This window comes from Trichosurus vulpecula, chromosome 3 (assembly GCF_011100635.1).
Source record: "Trichosurus vulpecula isolate mTriVul1 chromosome 3, mTriVul1.pri, whole genome shotgun sequence".
Classification (NCBI taxonomy): Eukaryota; Metazoa; Chordata; class Mammalia; order Diprotodontia; family Phalangeridae; genus Trichosurus; species Trichosurus vulpecula.
The window spans coordinates 289,306,502-289,327,159 of NC_050575.1; the positions used below are offsets into that span (position 1 = coordinate 289,306,502).

Genomic DNA, 20,658 nt, shown 5'->3' on the forward strand with positions numbered 1-20,658 from the left:
CAAAGTTACCATAGACACTATAAAATATTTGGGAGTCTATCTGCCAAGACAAACCCAGGGCCTATATGAACATAATTAAACAGTTTTCACACGAATAAAGTCAGATCTAAATAAATGGAAAAATATCAGTTGCTCATGGTTAGGCCGAGCTAAATTACCTAAATTAATCTATCTATTCAGTGCCATACCAATTGAGCTACCAAAAAATTATTTTACAGAGATGGATAAAATAATAACAAAATTTATCTGGGAGAACAAGGTGTCTAGAATATCTAGGGTATTAATGAAAAGAAATGCTAGGGAAGGTGGCCTAGCCATACCAGATATTAAACTGTACTATAACGCAGAAGTCATCAAAAATACTTGGTACTGGTAAAGAAACTGAGTTGTGGATCAGCGGAATAGGATAGGTACACAAGATGGAGAAGTCAGACTATAGCAATCTACTCTTTGATAAACCCAAAGAATCCAGCTTCTGGGCTAAGAATTCACTATTTCACAAAAACTGCTGGGAAAATTGGAAAATGGTAGGGCAGAAATTGGGCATAGACCAATATCTTACACTATATACCAAAATAAAGTCAAAATGAGTTCATGATTTAGGAATAAAGGCTGATACTATAAGCAATTTGGGAGAGCAAGAAATAGTTTACCTATCAGATTTATGGAAAAGAAAAGAATTCATGACCCAACAAGAGATAGAGAGCATTACAAAATGCAAAATGGATAATTTTGATTATGTTAAATTGAAATGTTTTTGTGTTAAAAAAAGCCAATGCAACAAAGATTAGGAGGGAAGCAGAAAATTGGGAGAAAATCTTTACAACTGGTGTCTCTGATAAAGGCCTCATCTCTAAAATATACAGGAAACTGAGCGAAATTTATAGGAATACAAGTCATTTCCCAATTGAGAAATGGTCAAAGGATATGAACAGGCAGTTTTCAGAGGAAGAAATTAAAGATATCTATAGGCATATGAAAAAAATGCTCAAAATCACTACTGATTAGAGAAATACAAATCAAAACAACTCTTAGGTACCACACCTCTCCTGTCAGATTGGCTAAAGTGACAAAACAGGAAAATGATAAATGCTGGAGAGGATGTGGGAAAATTGGAACATTGTTACATTGCTGGTGGAGTTGTGAACTGATCCAGCCATTCTGGAGAGCAATTTGCAACTGTGCCCAAAGGGCTATAAAAATGTTCATACCCTTTGACCCAGCAATACCTCTTCTAGGGTTGTATCCCAAAGAGATCGCACAAGTGGGAAAAGGACCCATATGTACAAAAATATTTATAGCGGCTCTTTTTGTAGTAGCAAAGAATTGGAAATCAAGGGGATGCCCATCAATTGGAGAATGGCTGAACAAGTTGTGGTATATGAAGGTAATGGAATACTATTGTGCTATAAGAAATGGGGATAATGCGGACTTTATAACAACCTGGAAAAACCTACACGATATATGGCTCAGTGAGCGGAGCAGAACCAGGAGAACATCATACACAACCACAGATCTGTGGACTCTGTGATGACTAACCCTGATAGACTTGGCTCTTCTCAGCAACACAAGGTGCAAAGACAACTCCAAAGGACTCATGATGGAGAATGCTATGCACATCCAGAGAAAGAACTATGGAGTCTGAATGTAGATTGAGGCACATTTTATGCTCGCCGTTTTTTTCCCTTTTTTTCTCTTTTGTTTTTGTTTTTGGGGTGTTTTTTTTTTTGGTTCTGTTTCCTCTTTCTCATGATTCATTCCATTGGTCATAATTCTTCTTCACAACTTGACTACTGTGTAAATAAGTTCAATGCGAAGTTATATGTAGAAGATATATTGATATATGGGATTCCATACCAGATTCCATGCCGTCTTGGGGGAGGAGGGGGGGGAGGTGGGAAGTAAATCTGGAACTCAAAATTATGTAGAACCGAGTATTGTAAACTAAACATAAAAAATATCTCAAAAAAAAAGAATGCTTGGGTAGAATTCATTCGAAGCAGAACCCATCTGTCGCTATTTTGGGGTCCCAGCACCCCTAAACCTCAACAGTTACAGAACTGGAAGGGAGAAAGAGAAAGGTGTGTGGTCTTGTGATGATGAGGTAAACAGGCTGTGGAGGAGGTGTGGAGGGAGGAGGGTGAATCATTTGAATAAATGACTTTGCTAGGAACTATCTCCTGGGTTCTTCCAGTGTGAGAAGTGCAGTCCTATAGAACTTGAGCATAGTTACTTACCCCTTTGGGAACCCAACCTGAAAGTGCCAGTGCCAACTTGAAGGAGTAATGAATAGTTGGGGTGCTGTGAAAATAACCCTCCTGACTCTCTTCTCTGACGTTTTCTTAGTTTGATGTTGAATGCTGCCAACCTTCTTCAAGGTTTCTACTGAGTATTATGTAGATTTTCGTTTGTTTTTAAATTTTTAAAATAACCAGTGCCCAACACTGCACTAATATGCTTAGATTTAGGTGGAGTATCCCAGAGCAGGGGTTACACATCAAGATGCAAAGTCATCCTAAGATAATTTGAACCAAGTCTTTGGGTCTTCTCTGGTCTAGGAGAAAGTGAAAGGTAGAACAATTCCCAGGGACTGGCACCACTCAGACCGGGAATGCAGGACTACATTGCCCAGAACGCACTGAGCTTAGCTGATATGCGCACTCAACTTCCCAGATTCCACCTCCAGGCCGGAGTGTGGCCGGGAGCGCCGCTGAGGTCTATGGGAAATGGAGTTCGGCATCAGGAAACAGCAGTCTGAAGAAATTGGGGGCTCACCTTGGGGGTTGCATGCGCAGGCGTAGTACCCTGGTGGCGCGGGAGGGTAGGACTGTGGACCAGCCTTGGTCCGGAGGTAAAGGCTGCTCTGTACCCCCACTTGTGTGAGTGTGTGTGCGTGTATGATTGTGTCATGAGAAGTCTACGGAGGTTCTGCTGGCGTGGGGGTCCCACGCCGGGGGCGGGGGCTCGAGGAGCCGCTGGAACATCCCCTTCTCGTCCATGGAATCTTGAATAAGACTTTCGGGCCCCTCCCGCCCACCCAAATTGCTCCCAGACTTGTGTGCACAGGTGTGCGGGTGTGGATTGAGCCTGGCACTACCCCACCCACCACCCCCAGCAGCCAGGCTGGTACCGGTGACCCCCTCCCCGGGCTTCATCCCCTCTCTTCAAAGTGTCGCTAGGTCTTGTCTTTTCCATCCTTTAGACCAGAAGATGTTCCCCCTTTTGGCCTTTTTCTCTTCCGCGATCACTTTCATCTCCGACTGGCAGGTCTTACAGACTCAGATGTCTCCCACTTTTGGTTCATTTTCATCTCCCTTAAATTCAATCTGTCATTACCTAGCTCAAGAGTCTACAGTGGGTGGAGGAAGACACTGCTTTGAAACTAAGGTTTTTGAATATTATATATTATGTTTTTTAAAAAGCCAACTGTATGTAATAGAGATTTGAGAATTCATATGCAACTTTTTTCTGTTTTTCTTTGCATATGGTAGAAGTGTTCATTTTTGCTGGTTTGTCAAGTTCAGAATAACAAAAAAAAATTATCGATTTTTTAAAAAGAAAAAGTCCCATTACTGCTCATTCTAGCATGTTCAAACTTCCCCCCACCCCTGACTGTATGGGTGTGTTAGGAAGAGCACTGGATTTAGAATAAGAAAGACCCTGGGCAAGTCAGTTGGTACCCTCCAAAATGGGTCCTTTCATGTACATCCTAGATTCATTTTTTTTTTGTTTTTGTTTTTGTAATTGCTACCTGCAAATTGCCATGTTATGTATGTACTCCACCCCCTCAAAGAGTTTACATTCTATTTCTCAACATAGGGTGAGTGTGAGTTTATATTCTACAAGAGATCACAGGACAGGGCCAGTAGATAATATATTTAAAACTTTATAATCATAAGCATATTAGGAATTTGAGCAATTATTTAATTCAAAGATAAGGAGAGGCATTGGACCTGTGATTTCATTTGTAAACTCCCAGGTGAGGAAATTTCCTCTACCAATGTAGAGTTGCCTGGAGCTAGAAGTTGTGACTAGCCCAGAGTGGCACAGCCAGTATGTGCCAAAGATGTGACTTGAACGTAGGGGTCTTCCTGGCTCCAAAGCTAGTGGTCATTATCTTACGTAATCTACCACTTGCCCCATCCAGCCCATTTTTCTGCTTTGCTCTGTCATGCATCCTCAGCTATAACAAGTCAACCTTCCTGCTGTCCTTCTATACATGCACAATACCCCTTCTTGTCTTCATGCCTTTGCCAATGCCATGTGCCATGTCTTTCCAGTGCTTTAGAATCATAGGATTTTAGAGTTGGAAGGAACCTTGCAATTCAGCTAGTGCAAAACCCTCATTTTATGGATGAGGAAACTAGACCTAGAGGAAACAAGTGACTTGTTCGTGGTCAAACAGATGGTAAATGGCAGGCCTGGGATTTGAATCAACCCTTCTGTTTTCAGATGCAGGACTCTGTCAACTTCATTATGAAGCTTCTCTCCCCTTTCCCTCTTCCTATCAACGTATTACTCACTTAGGAAAATTTCCCACCACTTAGATTTTTAAAGGATGTGTACAAGTTGTAATGAAATCTTTAAAATTGCCAGGAAATTTATTTCATGCCTACATGCATCACATCTTGTAGTGCCAGATATTAGTAGTGTTGCCTTAATGGACCCACTACCACAGTTATACATACACATACATAATTGGACACATTTATCATGAATAAGACTCTATTGTCATTCGTTAAGAGCGTATATGACAATTTACTAATCAACATATAAGCAGAAGTTAGCTGTACTACTAACCCCATGACAGTGGTGTTTGCTCAGGCTCCATTCTACTTGATGTCTCCCAGGAATGAATACTTTATTTGAACTCTTTCAGTACTCTCCATCACATACTCCTTCCAGTTCAACATAAGCTTTTATTAACTACCTGCAAGACACCACCCTAGGTGCGAGGATAAACCAAACCAAACAAAACCTCCCAAAAGTAACGTATATTCTACCGGGAAGATGCAACATGTAAACAGATAAATGTATGCGAGATAATTTGAAGAGGAAGAAGCACTAAGTACTAGGGGTTCGTGTGGGAAATGGCCTGCTGCTGAACCTTGAGGAAAGCCAGATATTTTAAAAGGCAGAAGCAAAGAGCGAGTGCATTCCAGGCATGGGGGACAATTTTTGTAAAGGTACAGAGGTGGGAGAAGGAATCCTGAATTCCATGAGGCCAGTTTAGCTGGAATATAGAGAGAATTAAGATGGAGTAAAGTAGAATAAGCCTGGAAGAATGGGTTCTGTCACATTGTAAAGGTGTTTAAATGCCAAGTTAGAGAGTTTGTATTTTATCCTAGTGGCCACTGAAGATTTTTGAGCAAATTTCACCTGCCATTCCATCTCTTCTCATTTCTTTCAGGCACTCCCTGACTTTGATCATTCCCTCTAGAATCTTCCATCTCTTTCTACCTACTGATGGTTTCCTTGGTCTCTCCAATCTTTTTAAAAACAATAATAAAAATTTCACTTGACCCAATCGTTCCCTAAAATATTGTCCTTTTTCTTTCCTTCCCTTCACAGTCAAGTTCTTATAAAAAGCCCTCTACAAATCTTTCCTCCTTCCTACACTCCCCCTCCACCTCTTCTACCCTGGCTTTCTACTTCATCACTCAACTGAAACTGTTCATTCCAAGACTGCCAATGAAGAAGACTTAAGAGAGCTTAGTTGCCAAATATAATGACCTTTCCTCAGTTCTCAGATTTCTTGATTTCTCTGTAGCATTTGACATTTGTATACACTCCCTCCTCCTAGACACTCTCTTCATCCTGGGCTTTCATGATATTGTTTTCCTACCTGTCTGATCAGACTGAGAGATTCTAGAGGGATTGATGAAAATGTTGGAGTATCTGGAGGGAATGAGAAATGATAGAATGATGTGCGAAACTTTCTGTTTCCTTGGCTTCCGTGGTGCTAGGTTCCAAATGAAAGAATCACAGAATTTCAGGACCATAAAAGCTACAGTGCCCATGAAGTCCAACTCACACCCCAAAAAGAATTCCCATCGTATCATCCCCAGCAAGGGTCATCCAGCCTTTGCTTAAAGACCCCGAAAGAGGGAAAGCCCACTACCTCTTGCAGCAGCTCATTCCACTTTTCGATAGATCTAATTATTAGGAAGTTTTTGCTTGCATTAAGCCTAAATAGGCCCCATTTCAACTTCTCTTCTGTCTATAATTCTACCCTCTGGGGTCAAACAGAATAAGTATAATCCCTCTTCCACAATGAAAACCCTTCAACTACTTTGTAGACAGCTGTCATAGCTCTATCTTTCAATTACTTAGAATTCAGTTTTCTTTTAGCAATCTTTTTTTTTTTTAGTAGTCATATATTCTCTTAATCCTGCTTGTTTTGCTGTGCATCAGTTCATGTAAATGTTCCTTTTTTTTTTTAATGATTGCTTCCTTGTTCCTTGGAGTATGGAGAGATATTCTTCAAGCTTTTTTACCTTCTCTTTTAAGAGGGAGACCAGCCTGTACTTGGAGCATAATCAGTCACTTGGCTGTGACTAAGAACAGACATCGTATTCAATGCAAGTTATTGCAAAATTTCCCCTGCTCTCCATTCTTACCAGTAGTTGAACCCTTTTTGTCATGTCTTTAAATATCTTTACATCCATTGCAGATTGACTGATGTTATTACTTTTTTATCACCCCTTAACATCTTGACAGCCACACCTATTAGACCCTTTAAACAACTATTAGACCCTCTCATCTATTTGTTTTCCTTAACTTTTTTTTAAAACTTTGCCTAATTACTACTTTCTTCTTGAAAGTTCTTGAAATCCTTTCTTTTTTCTTGTCTTTTTTCCTCATTTTTTTCCTCATATAGCTTGAGTTGACTTTTTTTTTTCTGTTTTCCCTCAATATCTCCAGAATTTCTTCCCCCAAGATTCAGTGTCTGGCTTTCTTCACAAGTCCAGAATGCTATAAATTGCCTTCACAGTTTCATCTCTTTATTCACCAAAGTCTATCTCTTTTTTTTAGAAGTTAGATGTGTAGTATGAGTACTAGCCAGATTCTCTTCCTACCTCTCTGAATATGACTTTGTGGATTCTCTTGTTCACCACACATGGCTACTTCTACCTTCGGCTCATTTTTCTTACATTCTCAATTTAGTTCTTCAAACATTAATTGCCTACTATGTGCAAAGCACTCTACTAGGTATTGTGGATAGAAAGACAAAAACAAAACAGTACGTGCCCTCAAGGAGTTTACATTTTACTGGGGAAATACAACTTGTATAAAAATAAGTAAAGACTAAGTAATAGAAAAAAATTTAAGAAGGATGGAATGCTAATTAATGATGGTGGTGGGGAGGGTTCAAGAAAGGCCTCATATAAGGAGGTAGCACTTGAGCCATGCCTTTGAAGGAAGCTAGCGATTTTACAAAATGGAGGTGAGGAGAAAGTACATTCTAGATATGAGGGAACCTTTCGTATAAAGACATGGAAGTGGGAGATGAAATGTTGTGTGCAAGAAACCTGCAGTAGGCCCATTTGACTAGAATAGAGAATATATATGAAGAAGACCAATATGAAACAAGATTGGAAAGGCAGGTGGGAGCCAGATCGTGGAGAGCTCCCTTTAAATGCTAGCCTGAGGATTTAGTATTTTGCACTAGATGCTAAAGGGAACCATTCAGGTATTTGAGTAGTGGTTAACACAGTCATATCTGCTTTTTAGGAATATCAGCTTGGTGGCTATTTAGAGAATAGATTCAAGAAGCAAGAGAGTGAAGGCAGGGAGATCAATTAGGTAGCTGTTGTATTATTCTAAGTGAGAGATTTAGTTAGGGTGATTAGTTGTGTGAGTGGAGAAGAGGGCAGATGAGAGAGGTGTGGTGGAGGTAGAATTGGCAAGACTTGGGAATTGGTTGGATATAGAGGTTGATTAGATAGAGAATGAAGCGTTGAAGATCTGGTTGACTAGAAAGATTGCAGTGCCATCAATAGAAATGGAGAAAGTTATATGATGGGTGTGTTTCATGGGAGAATATAATGAGTTCCATTTTAGATGTGTTGATTTTGGAATATCTATGAAGGATATCCAAGTTGAGACATCTGGAATATATGAATATATGAAGCTCTGGAATGCAGAAGAGAGACTAAATCTGGCTATACAGATTTGATAGTCATCTACATGGGGATAATAATGAATCTGTGAGAGTTATTGAGATCACCAAAAAAGAGACAGGAGAAAATAGGGGTCACATTGATCTCTGAGGTATAGCCATGCACAGAGGGAATCACATAGATGATAATCCAGCAAAGAAGACTGAGAAATGGGAAAAGGGAAAAGGAGAACCTAGAGAGAGCAGTATCAGAGTAGCCAAGGACAAAGATTGTCTAGGAAGGAGTGGTAAAAGATGTCAAAAACAGCTGAGAACTCAAGAAGGGTGAGAACTGGGAAAAGGCCATTGGATTGAGCAGTTAAGAGAGAGAGAGAGAGAGAGAGAGAGAGAGAGCAGTTTCAGTTGAGTAGTAGGGTCATAAGTGAGATTTCAAGGGAAATGATTTAGTAATTAAGGAAATAGAGGCAACAAGTACCAAAATTACCTTGGATAATTCTTTATATTCTAATTTATGTGCATATTGTTCCTCCCCGATATGGTAGGTGCTTAATAAATGTATCTTGATTGATTAATTGAAAAGAGAAGTCTTAGAAGAGATGTGGAGGGTTGTTATATGGAAGGCATTAGACTTATTCAGTTTAGCCCTATCAGGAAAAGGGAAGGAGAAAGAAAACAAATATTTATTTAAGTGCCTACTATTATGTGCCAGGTATTATACTAAGAACTTCACAAGCAACAGTAGATAAAGAGAGGCAGATTTAGGTTAAAAGAAAGAAAACACTAACATTTAGAGTTGTCCAAATGTGGAACGAACTGTCTGAGTGGAGAGTAGTTTCTTCCCTCATTAGAGATCTTGAAACAAAGACTGGTTGATGACTTGTCTGATATGTTAAAGAGAAATCATTTTATGTACAAGTTGGACGAGATACCCTCTGAGCTTCCTTCCAGCTCTTAGATGCTGTGAAATGAGATGTTACTAAGAAGTAATGAAGTTTATTTTCATGTGTGGCTTGTGGAATCACTCTCATTACTTTTATTTCAAATTATATGAATATAAAATAGAGATACTCCATCTCTCAGCTCTGGTCTTTTTCTCTGGCTGTCCCCTATGCCTGGAATGCCTTCCTTCTCCATCTCTTCCAACTGGTTTCTTCCGCTTCCTTTAAGTTCCAACTAAAATCCCATCTTTTACAGGAAGTCTTTCCCAATTCCTCTTAATTCTAATCCCTTCCCTTTGTTAATCATTGCATATTTATCCTGTATATAGCTTGCTTTTTATATGTTTGTTTGCTTGCTGTTTCTCTCATTAAATTGTAGGGTCCTTGAGGGCAGAGACTGTCTTTTGCCTTTCTTTGTATCCCCAGTACGTAGCATAGTGCCTGGTACGTAGTAGGTACTTATTAAATATTGATTATTCTGATGTCATAAATAGTAATTGAGAGGTTCATAATTCACCCAAGGTCAAATTACTAGTACATGGCAGGACCAGAATAATAGCCTGAATATTCTAATTCTTCATTTTATGCTCTTTCCTCTTCCCTGAGCCTCCTCCCTAATCCTGAAGTTACAATGTCATGAGGCCCCTCAGAAGGTGAGAGCAGTGATTCTTTACATAGTCCATGGGATAAGGAAAAGACTAGGAAACAACTTCCCTCAATGAAAGAGGAGGTGACTGAGGCACAGAAAGCTCAAGTTACATACTCCAGATTGCACAGCCTGCTGATGACAAAACTGTGACTTCCAGCCTGGTTGCTGACTTCAAGATGGAGTTCTATCCATCCCCTGCCATGTGCTACAAGTATACTTCTGACCCCGAGAGATGGCAGAGCAGTCCTGCCTGGGCTCTTTTCTGGCTTCCCTTTTTGTAGGGTCTAGAAAGACTGAAAAATGACACCGACCTGTGATTTAGTGACTTCCAAGCCTCTTAAGTCTGAGAACTATAAGACAAGGCCTCTTTTTCAATCCTCAGCCCTGTTTCTTCAGGACTCAACCTTTCTCCAGGAGGGAGCACAGAAGAAGATAAGAAAATGACTCTTGAGTCTCAGGTGAATTATTGGTCTTTCTTCACTCTTCCCTAAAGTGAAAACCACAGTGTCCAAAGTGTATGTATTTTTTCTTCCCTTGTCATGGAAATTCTCTGCCAGTTGTGTCCAATCCAGGCTTCAGAACCCCACTTCTTCATCCCCAGGAAGCTGCACTCAGAACCTTGGTAAATGATATATTATAAGGAGTGTTCACCCTCACTGAAGCCTAGTGTTAGACACAGTGTCTTGGGGACAAAATACTTTCTGTTTTAGATCACAGGTCCCAACCTTCTTCCTAATACACATTAGACCCATTAACATCATGAGAGCCAGTTCCTATCCAATATATTCTACCTATCTTAAATGCTTTTGACTACTTCTCTTCTCCCTGGGTTGAGGCATCCATGGGTAAGCAAGTATGTGTTTACTATAGGAATTGGTGACATTCAAGGATGTAGCTGTGAACTTCACCCAAGAGGAATGGGGGCAATTGAACCATGCTCAAAGGGACCTGTACAGAGATGTGATGCTGGAGAACTATAGAAATCTCATCTCCCTGGGTAAGGATGGCTTCATCCCTATAGTAAGAAAATACAGCTCTTTGTGAAATGGAAGTAATTCAACAAATATTCATTAAGTACTTAGTATGTAAAAGGCACAGTACTAGATAGACATTGGGAGTAGTAAAGATGGAAATAAATAGCAGTGCAAGGGGACTTAAATTATACTTGGGCCATGTACATACACAGAAAATAAAACAGAAGAGAGGAGAGAGTACTCAAAACAAGGGACTTCAGAAAAGATTTCTTGTAGAAGGCGATGCCTGAGTGGAGCCTTGAAGAACATTAAGTAAATACAGACAAGTAAACTGGAGTTAGCTATGTTTCACTTATGTGAGAAGTATAGTTACGATTTACATCAGTACTTCAAGGATATATGGTCTTGTTGATGTGAGTTCTCTTTTCAGCAAAGACAAGTAACTACCCCTCTACAGCTTGGTCTTTATGAGTCTCTGTGGCCAAAAAAAAATACCACCCTGCAAATAAACGGGTAAAGGGGCTCCCTTAACTAAGCTAGGCTTCACAGACACCCAGGCCATCAATAGCTCGCTATTTAAAGTTTTTCTAGCTCAGTAGAACACATAGGGATGGCTTTTGAGAACCCTGGATAATACCACGTTGATGCCACAATGTCGAAGCCTCTATGAAGGACTTGAGTGGAGGACCTTAACAATGTCTGTAGGAAATGTTTTGATTCCCAGTGCCTGCTACCTAACTATAAAGTGATAATTAGGCTCTTCCAGTTCCACAGGGACCAGATAAAAGATGGCGTGCTAGAGAGGACAAGGACCTCAGAACATTTCTGTGCCTCTAGGACAGAAACAGAAGGAACATTTCTAGTACAGAGAAAACCTACAGATTTAGAAGTAGAGTGTAGACGGGGTAGGGAGTATAGTGAGGGGAGGGGGTAGATAAGAAAGGATAAAGAAAGGGAGGAAAGAGTATGTATGTATGTGTGTGTGTATATGTGTAGTTTTTAAACAATGTGTCTGCACACAGGAGCTCCCTTCTCAGACAGAAAACTTAGGACAGCCCATCAGAACCTCTGCTACAGGCTATATAGCAAAAAACGATAGTTTGGGGGGTAAAATAGGATTTTTCTGAGATCAGAGGCATGGGGACTTAAACAAAAGGGAGGTGACAACAGTGTGATCTGTTTTTTAGTCTGTGGTGAAACCTGGGCCAATAAAGAGAAGGAAAACTTCTTACTCTAAAAGTAGATGCAAGAGATGGGTGAGGAAGGGCACATTACAGAAAGTGTGATGAGGATGTGACATATGCATGAAGGAAAGTACAGACTCCTGGTGCCTGCAAAGTAAAAATAACAGACAACAACAACAAAAAAACCCACCAGGCAGGAAGGGGGCCAGGCCAGGTCTAGAAGGCAGCAGGATAGAGGAGGTAGAGACCCCCATTTCAACAATTCTTGAGGTACAGGTATATCAAAAAGAATCGTTTGTTAACAGCTATGGAAACTTGGAATGGTTCAGCTTACTAGTCATTCAGGCCAGAGATTTATAACCTTTTTTGGACTCAGAGACCAGGTAGTTATCTTTCCTTTATAAGATGTAAGTACTCCCATTCATAGAACTGAAATTTGGCAACCTCATTGTATCCCTCTGAGGCTATAGCCTTCCCTATCCAAGGGCCCTAGAAACACCTGCCTAAGCCACCATCAGAAATCTCTGTAATCCCCTCTGGATTTTTCTATCTTGTCCTTTCTCAGTGAGGAGGGACCATGGTATAGTAGAGTCACGAGAACTAGGCTCATCCCAGCCCTACTGCTTATGAAGGATTTGAGCTTTAGTAAGTCAGGCACTTCTTAATATCCTGGCCTGGAAATGGCATCAGTATCCTCACTTGGAACATGAAGGGCTTGGGCTAGATGGATATAGGTCCTTCCAATGCTTGTATTACATGAGTCTACATTTCACATCCCTACCTAACAACAGTAACAAAAAAGATCTGGGACAGTTGTCTGTTTCCAGGAGAAACTGCTGTGTTTCCTCCTCTTTTTGTATAAACAGGGCTTCCCATTTCTGTACCTGATATGATCTTCCAATTGGAACAAGGGAAGGAGCCTTGGCTATTTGATCTGCAGAGAGCTGAAGAGAAAGAGGTCCCAAGAAATATCTATCAAGGTGAGTGCATGAGTGATAGGTAAGCCAGAAAGAGAGGACTCACTGGAAGTCCCTAATGAGGGTCCATATTCAGTGGCCCCAAGGCCTAAAGGTCCATTGCTATGGACCCAGATATAAAATCTCTCCTCCCTCCTACGTCAGTGTTGGTGGGGCAACCAAGGCCCATTTTTCCTTAGCTGTGGTTCCTTTGATTGGCTCTCATTTTGCTAGCCTCCAGTTCTTTGTCTTTCTTTATCCTGTCTAGAGACCACCCTTTAACTTCCAGATCCTATCCTAATCCTTACTCATCCCTGGCCTCTCCTGTTTTTAAGCATGAGGGAGTTGCATGTTACCACATTCCTGGTTTTTTGTTGTTGTTTACTTGTTTTAATCGTGTCTGACTCTTTGTAACACCATTTGGGTTTTCTTGGCAAAGATACTAGAGTAGTTTTGCCATTTCCTTCTCCAGCTCATTTTACAGTTGAGGAAACTGAGGCAAACAGGGTTAAGGGACTTGCCCAGGGTCACACAGCTAGTAAGTGTTTGAGGCCAGATTTGAACTCAGGAAGATTCTGTTCCTGCCTCTAACTAGCCTCTGTTCTTGGTTAGGCTCTCATATTTTCTGCATACCTTGCTAATTACTTTCTTCTGCGAGGTTCTACCTGCTCACAACTCCTCTCCCACTGGCTAACCTTTCTCTAGTTTACCAGGCTTTTTTGAAAACTTAAACAATACCATCAGTATCTTGGTAGGAATTACTTTTGATTTCATTATCCTCTTTCCATAAAAATGTTTTCCTTTTTTTCTAGCAAAGAGAATAAATTTGTGTTGTCTCTTTTCAGACTTGGAGAGTAGGATTGAAGTGCAAGAGTCCCTTCTGAAGCAGAACATTTCTGAATTAGAATCAGCAGGAATTTTAATAGAAAGACTCAGAGGAGAAGATCTTCTACCTAAGAGCAGGTTGGGAAAAAAGAGACAAAATGCTAAAGGGGAACCATGGGAAAAATCCTTTTGCCTTGAAAGAGGTTTCAAGCAAATATCAACGAACCCTCTTAAAAATCCCTCTAAAGACAGAGGGCCTGAATGTGAAAAATGTGGGAAAACCTTTTTTGATCGCTCATCCCTTACCAGACATCAGAGAACTCATACTGGAGAGAAGCCCTATGAATGTAATGAGTGTGGGAAAGTCTTCAGACACAGCAGTAGCCTAAGGAGACATCAGATAGCTCACACAGGACAATGTCCCTATGAATGTCATGAGTGCGGGAAAGCCTTCTTTGACCGTTCATCCCTTACTGTACATGAAAGAATTCATACTGGAAAGAAGCCCTACGAATGTGATGAATGTGAGAAAGCCTTCTTTGATCGCTCATCTTTTACTCGACATCAGAGAATTCATTCTAGAGAGAGTCCTTATGAATGTAATGAATGTGGAAAAGTCTTCAGCCAGAAAATTCTACTCACTAGACATAAATTAACACATACTGGAGAGAAACCTTATGAATGTCATGAATGTGGTAAAGCCTTTTTTGGCCTCTCATCTTTAACTCAACATAAGAGGATTCATAGTAAAGAGAAGCCCTTTGAATGTAGTGAATGTGGGAAGGCCTTCAGCCAGAGAAGCCACCTTAGTCGGCATCAGAGAACTCATACTGGAGAGAAGCCCTATGAATGTAGTCTTTGTGGGAAAGTTTTCAGTCGAAAGTCATCTGTCATCCAGCATCAGCGACGTTATGCCAAAGAATCGAATTTGGGAATGTAATGAATTATAGGAAAACTTTAGTCAGACTTGTCACTTTATTAAATGCTCAAGAGTCGAAGTAGGACAAGAGGCTACATAAAAACTTAAGGTTGATTCCTCTTATTTTAAATAAAATTAATCTTAAGATTTGTTACTATTTATGGTTGCTATTTAGTTATTTCTTGTCTTTTCCCACCGAACTTCTTGAACCAAAAGTTTATGCATATACTATTATAAAATGAAACTCTGATAATGTCTCAAAAAAACACAACACCTTATTCCTCCCCTTCAACCCAGTTCTTCCTAAGGTTTAACTTGAAGAGTACAAAAATACTGAAAGAGAAACCTGTAGTCCTCTTAACCCCCAAAACAATTGTTTCTGAATTTTAATAACTAGTCCCATTTTCTTAAATAAAAAACCCTCATTCCTTACACATGCTTTTTATAAAACTCATATAAATAATTTTCTTATCTCATACTTAATTCAAACATAATTATACATTTATTAAAGTGTTGTGACAAAAATATTAAACTTTCACATATTGTGATTAATAAAATCCTTTACAATATTCCTATTCATAACAAAAATAATATTCATGTGATGAGTGGACTTGTTTTTTGGCACAAAGTTTCTGAAATGGGATGTCACTGAGGATAGTATTACTAGTATTTTTTTTACTATCAGTTGAGATTGTGACTCTGTCTTTGTAACAGCCTCAGCAGAAAACCCAGTTTCACACAAATGAGATGTGATGAACTATGGTTACATCTGTATTGCTTTGTTTGCTAAACCAGAGAACTATTTTCACTCATCTAAAACACAGTAAAATTTTCAGGTTCAAATACTAGTTTTCACACACCATCACTGATTAAGTCTACTTAAGGAGACTTAAGTTCTTAAGTTCTTGTTCAGGTGGATTAAAACCAAATGAATATATTCCCATAGTAAATGGGTTCTTTGCTCATATTTTGAAATGTCTAGGGCTCTGGAATAAAATTATAATGGCTTCTGTAGCCTAATCAAGTGATTAATGAGCAAGTATTTATTTTCTTTTCCATTTGCAAGGTAGTTTTTAAATTGGACAAATATTATTTTTAAAATTTGTTCATCTTTTTGTACTACCTGTCTCATAAGATTACAAAGAAAACATCTTGTAAGCCATGAAACACAACATAATGTGAGCTATAATTATCATCATCATCTCTTGTCATTAGGGAGATTTCCTTGGGGGAATATCAGAAAATTACTTGGGGATAAAAAACCAAAAGAGATCGAAAGATTCTTTGTTAAATTTTATTTAACTTTTGATGTTTCCTATTTTTCACATTATTATAGTGATCTCTAATATCCTCCCTTTTCCCCTCCCATTTAACAAACAATATTTTTCTTAAAGAGGAACAAATCAGCTCACCTGATCTTTGAAAAAATTTTGAAAATCTTTGAAAACTTTGAAAAAATCTGAAAACACGTGCAATGTTTAACAGCTATGGAGCTCCCACTTTCATGAAGGGGCTTGGAGGTGGGGGTATTTTCTCATATCTCTTCATTCCAGTCATGCTTAATCTTTATAATTTTGTTAAATTCCCTTTTGATTTTTTGGTGTGTGGTTGTTCTTTCTGTTTACGTTGTTGTAGTTATTGTGTATATTGTTTTCTTGGCTCTGCTTACTTCACTGCATGTGGATCTTTCTAGTTTCTCTATATCACATACGTACTTTCTTATAGTACATTAATAATCCATTACATTCATGTAATACAAATTTGTTTAGCCATTCCCTAATCAAAGGACATCTGTTTTGTTTCCAATTCTTTTCTATCACAAAAAAATGCTGCTATAAATATTTTGGAGTATATGGGGACTTTTTCCTTATTGATGACCTTCTTGAGGTATAAGCCCAGTCTGTGGTTCAAAGTGTATGACATATTTGTCACTTTATTTGCAGAATTCTAAATGGCTTTCTAAGAGGGTTGTACCATTTCATAGCTTCACCAACAATGTATTATAATGTCCCTATCATTCCATAACTCCTTCAGTATTGAGGACTGACATTTTTGTCATCTTTGTCAATTCGCAAGATGTGAGGTAAAACATCAGAGTTGTTTTGATTTGCATTTCTCATATTATTAGTGATTTGGAGCATTCTTTCATGTGATTGTGAATACTTTGCAATTCTTGTATTGAGAACTGTTTGTTCATATCCTTTGACCTCTTATCTGTTGGAGAATGTATATATTTATTAATCTTTTATATACCTTAGATACCAAACCCTTATCAGAGAAATTTGATGCCAGGATTTTTTTTCCCATTCAACCACTTCTCTTCTCATCCCAGGGACATTAATCATTAAATTTTATTTTATTTTCACAAAAATCTGCCTTCTCCTGCTCCTCTCCACCACTGAGAAAGGAGGAAAATCAAAACTTCTGTAAGAAACATGTATAATTAAGCAAAACAAATTCCCTTATTGGCCATCTCCAAAAAAGATGTATTTCAGTCTGCACTCTGAGTTCATCATATCTCTATCAGAAGGTGGGTAGCATATTTCATCACGAGTCTTCTGGAATCCTGGTTGCTCATCATGTTGATTAGAATACCTAAATCTTTCACAGTTGTTTGACTTTACAATATTGATGTTATTGTATAAATTGTTCTCCTGCTTTGTTCACTTCACTCTACATCAACATATAAGTCTTCCCAGGTTTCTCTAAAACCATCACCTTCATCATTTCAGTACAATAGCATTCCATCACATTCATCTAACTATAATTGTATACATATGTAATATATATGCATATTATGTGCATATGTATATACATATACATTGTACATAATAGATATTAATATACTATACTATAATTCATATAAAGTTTAGTTATTTCTCTAATTGGTGGGCACTCCCTCAGTTTCCAATTTTTTACCACCAAAAAACTAGCTGCTATATTCTTATTCATATGGATCCTTTTCCTTTTCCTTTGATCTTTTTGTGACATAAAAAGTATGTGGATACTCCTGAAGGAACAAAATAGTCAAAAAAGGTTTTTTCTTAACAAAAAGGAAATCTACTAGAGACTTTTAATCAGTATAAGGTCCGCACTAACAGAACCCAAAAGACAATGCTCTATAACAGCAAAAGCCCTAGATTTGAAGTGAGAGGTCCTGGGTTCAATTCAAAACTCTTCTATGTACTGCCTGTGTGAATGTGAATAAGTCACTTTGCCTGTCTAAGTCTTAATTGTTTTTAATCTATTACCTTATGACATTGAACTAGATGTCTGGTTCGGAGAATGATGCCCTATGATAATTTCTCTGATTCTCAACGGGGTTTGGCCTGTTTGACCTCTGAAGTTTCTTCTAGCTCTATATCCTAGGCACTGGTTTAAACCTTTTTATAAATTATCGTACAATTATCAAAAGTTAAATAAGTCAGAATTGTTGAAACTGGTTTGAATATTAAGAATCAATTTGAAAAAGTTCCCACATATAATTAAGTATTCCTGTAGCACTTTTGTGGCAAGAACAATCTGGAAAGGAAGTGGGCATCCATTGACTGGTGAATGGCTGAATAAATTGTGGTATGTGAGTGTAATAGAATATGATTATTTTGTAAGAAATGACAAATAGGAGGAAACTAGAGAAACAGGGGAAGACTTACATGAACTGATTCAAAGTGAAGTGAATAGAACCATATAAACAAAACACACAATGACTACAATAATGTAAATGAGGAAAATACTATATTGAATTCCAAATCTATATAATTATAATTAAGAGAAGAGAGGAAGAAATGCATCTCTTTCCTTTACTTGGGGAGATAGAACTACTGGGTACAAAATGTCACACACTGAAACATGTCTTTAGCTTTTTTTTCTTTATTACAAGAGAAGGCTCACTAATGTAGGAGGTACATATGGAAGTGACAGATAGACAATAGGCATCAATAAAACTTTTTTTTAAAAAGAATCAATTTGATATAAGGAACTGATTCAAACAGATAAGAATAACAAGCATTTCTCCAAAGATAAATGGATAAATTAAAACAAATCTGAGATTCTACCTCACACCGATCAGACTAGCAAAAAAGGGAAAATGATAATTGTTAAAGGACCGTGGGAAAATGGGTACACTAATGCATTGTTGATAGAATTATGAATTAGTATGGCAATTCTTTTTTTTATTTATTTTTCACAAGTTTCACAAGTTTTTGAGTTCCAAATTTTCTCTTCCTTCCTCTCCTCCCCCTCTCCTCCAAGACAGCATGTAATCTGATATAGGTTCTACATATACCTTCACATTAAACTTATTTACATAATAGTCAAGTTGTAAAGAAGAATTATAACCAATGGAATGAATCATGAGAAAGAAACAAAACCAAAAAAGAAGGAAAAAAAGAGAGAAAGCAAATGGTTTGCTTCAATCTGCATTCAGACTCTATAATTCTTTCTCTGGATATGCATAGCTTTTTCCATCACAAGTCTTTTGGAGCTGTTTTTGAACCTTGCATTGATGAGAAGAGCCAAGTCTATCAAAATTAGTCCTTACAGATACCATGTGTCTGTAATCATGTATAATGTTCTCCTGGTTCAGCTCCCCTTAATCAGCATCAGTTCATATAAGTCTTTCCAGGTTATAATGAAGTCCCTCTGCTCCTCATTTCTTATAGCATGATAGTATTTCATTATATTCATACACCACAATCTGTTTAGCCATTCCCCAATTAATGGGCATCTCCTTGATTTCCAATTCTTTGCCACCACAAAAAGAGCTGCTATAAATATTTTTGTACATATTGGTCCCTTTCCCACTTGTGTGATCTCTTTGGGATACAGCCCTAGAAGCTGTATTGCTGGGTCTAGTATGGCAATTCTTGAAAGCAATTTGGAACCACATCCAAAAAGTGACTAAACTGTGACTTTGACCCAGTAATACCATCACTAGATTTATAATCCAAAGAGATCGAAGAAAGGAAAAGGACCCATAGGTACAAATATACCTATTGCAGGTCTTTTTAAAAACTGGAAATTAAGGAGATCCCCATCACTTGGGTGATGGCTAAACAAATTATGGTTTATTAATGTGATGGAATACTATAAATGCTATAAGAAATGATGAAAAGGGACCATTTCTTAGAAACCTGGGAGGATTTGTATGAACTGATGCAGAATGAAGGTAATCAGAAGCTGGAAAACAGTTTACACGATAACATTACCAAGAAATACAACTTTGAAGCCCTTAAGAACTCTAATTAATGCAATGATCACCATTTCATAGAAGTGGTAATTAAGCATGCTACCCACTTCCTGACAGAGAGGTGATGGACTCAAGATGCATATTAAGACATACATTTTCAGACAAATTCCAATGTGGCAATTTGTATTGACTCTGCATATTTATTACAATGACTTTGCTGTTGTTTTTGTTTTTTTCTTCTCTTTTAATTTGGGGGTGAGGTTGGAAAAAGAGAGAAATTAGGGATAAAATGGCCCCCCAAAAAAGAAAAGAAAAATTTTTTAAAGAAAAGAGCATCACTGAATCATTTTTTCAAAAATGCACATAAGAGAGAGGGATGGAAGGGAATAAGCATTTATATAGTGTCAACTATGTGCTAGATGCTGTGCTAAGTGATTTTTGACAACTATTATCTTATTTGTTCCTCACAATAACTCAGGGAGGTAGGTGATATTATTATCTGCATTTTATCTCCAATTGAGAAAACTGAGGCAATGAGAGTTAAGTGACTTATGCCTAAGGTCATATAGCTAGTAAACATCTGAGGCTGGATTTGAACTCAGGCCTTCCTGATTACAGTGCTCTGCCCATTGCACCACCAGCTGCCTCCAAGAGAACAGAAGGAAGGTTTTCCCCAAATCACAGAAAAGCAGGACAGATTTGAAATTTACATATTAAATTTATTCTACATTTTAAAGGGAAAGCAAGATATACATAATAGTTATGAAGTTTCATGTACAATCCTCTTTTTCTGTTCTCTGTATATGGAATGCCCATTTTATTTGGTGTTTAAATTCAGAATAAAAATGATTATTTTTTAAAAGAATATATCTGTATACAAGCAAAAGCCATTGATCTTGAAGA

General features: G+C 38.2%; 1 protein-coding gene across 2 annotated transcripts; it reads left to right on the plus strand.

Annotated features, from left to right (window-relative positions):
• The first annotated feature begins 2,814 nt into the window (after positions 1-2,814).
• LOC118843620 (zinc finger protein 2-like) lies at positions 2,815-14,654 on the plus strand. 2 transcript variants are annotated; one of them, XM_036751338.1, is made up of 5 exons: positions 2,815-2,851; positions 10,092-10,167; positions 10,580-10,706; positions 12,734-12,847; positions 13,669-14,654. In XM_036751338.1, exons 2-5 carry the CDS (start codon positions 10,150-10,152, stop codon positions 14,586-14,588), a joined length of 1,179 nt encoding a protein of 392 aa, XP_036607233.1. In that variant the 5' UTR covers positions 2,815-2,851; positions 10,092-10,149; the 3' UTR covers positions 14,589-14,654. The 2 variants fall into 2 exon arrangements, with proteins under 2 accessions (XP_036607233.1, XP_036607234.1); XM_036751339.1 differs by lacking the exon at positions 10,092-10,167 and having other exon boundaries at positions 2,828-2,851.
• The last annotated feature ends 6,004 nt before the right edge of the window (positions 14,655-20,658 follow it).

Coding starts and splice junctions, on each gene's coding strand:
- LOC118843620 (XM_036751338.1), top strand. Junction 10,707..12,733: donor TAGAAATCTCATCTCCCTGG/GTAAGGATGGCT, acceptor TTGTATAAACAG/GGCTTCCCATTTCTGTACCT. Junction 12,848..13,668: donor CCCAAGAAATATCTATCAAG/GTGAGTGCATGA, acceptor GTCTCTTTTCAG/ACTTGGAGAGTAGGATTGAA.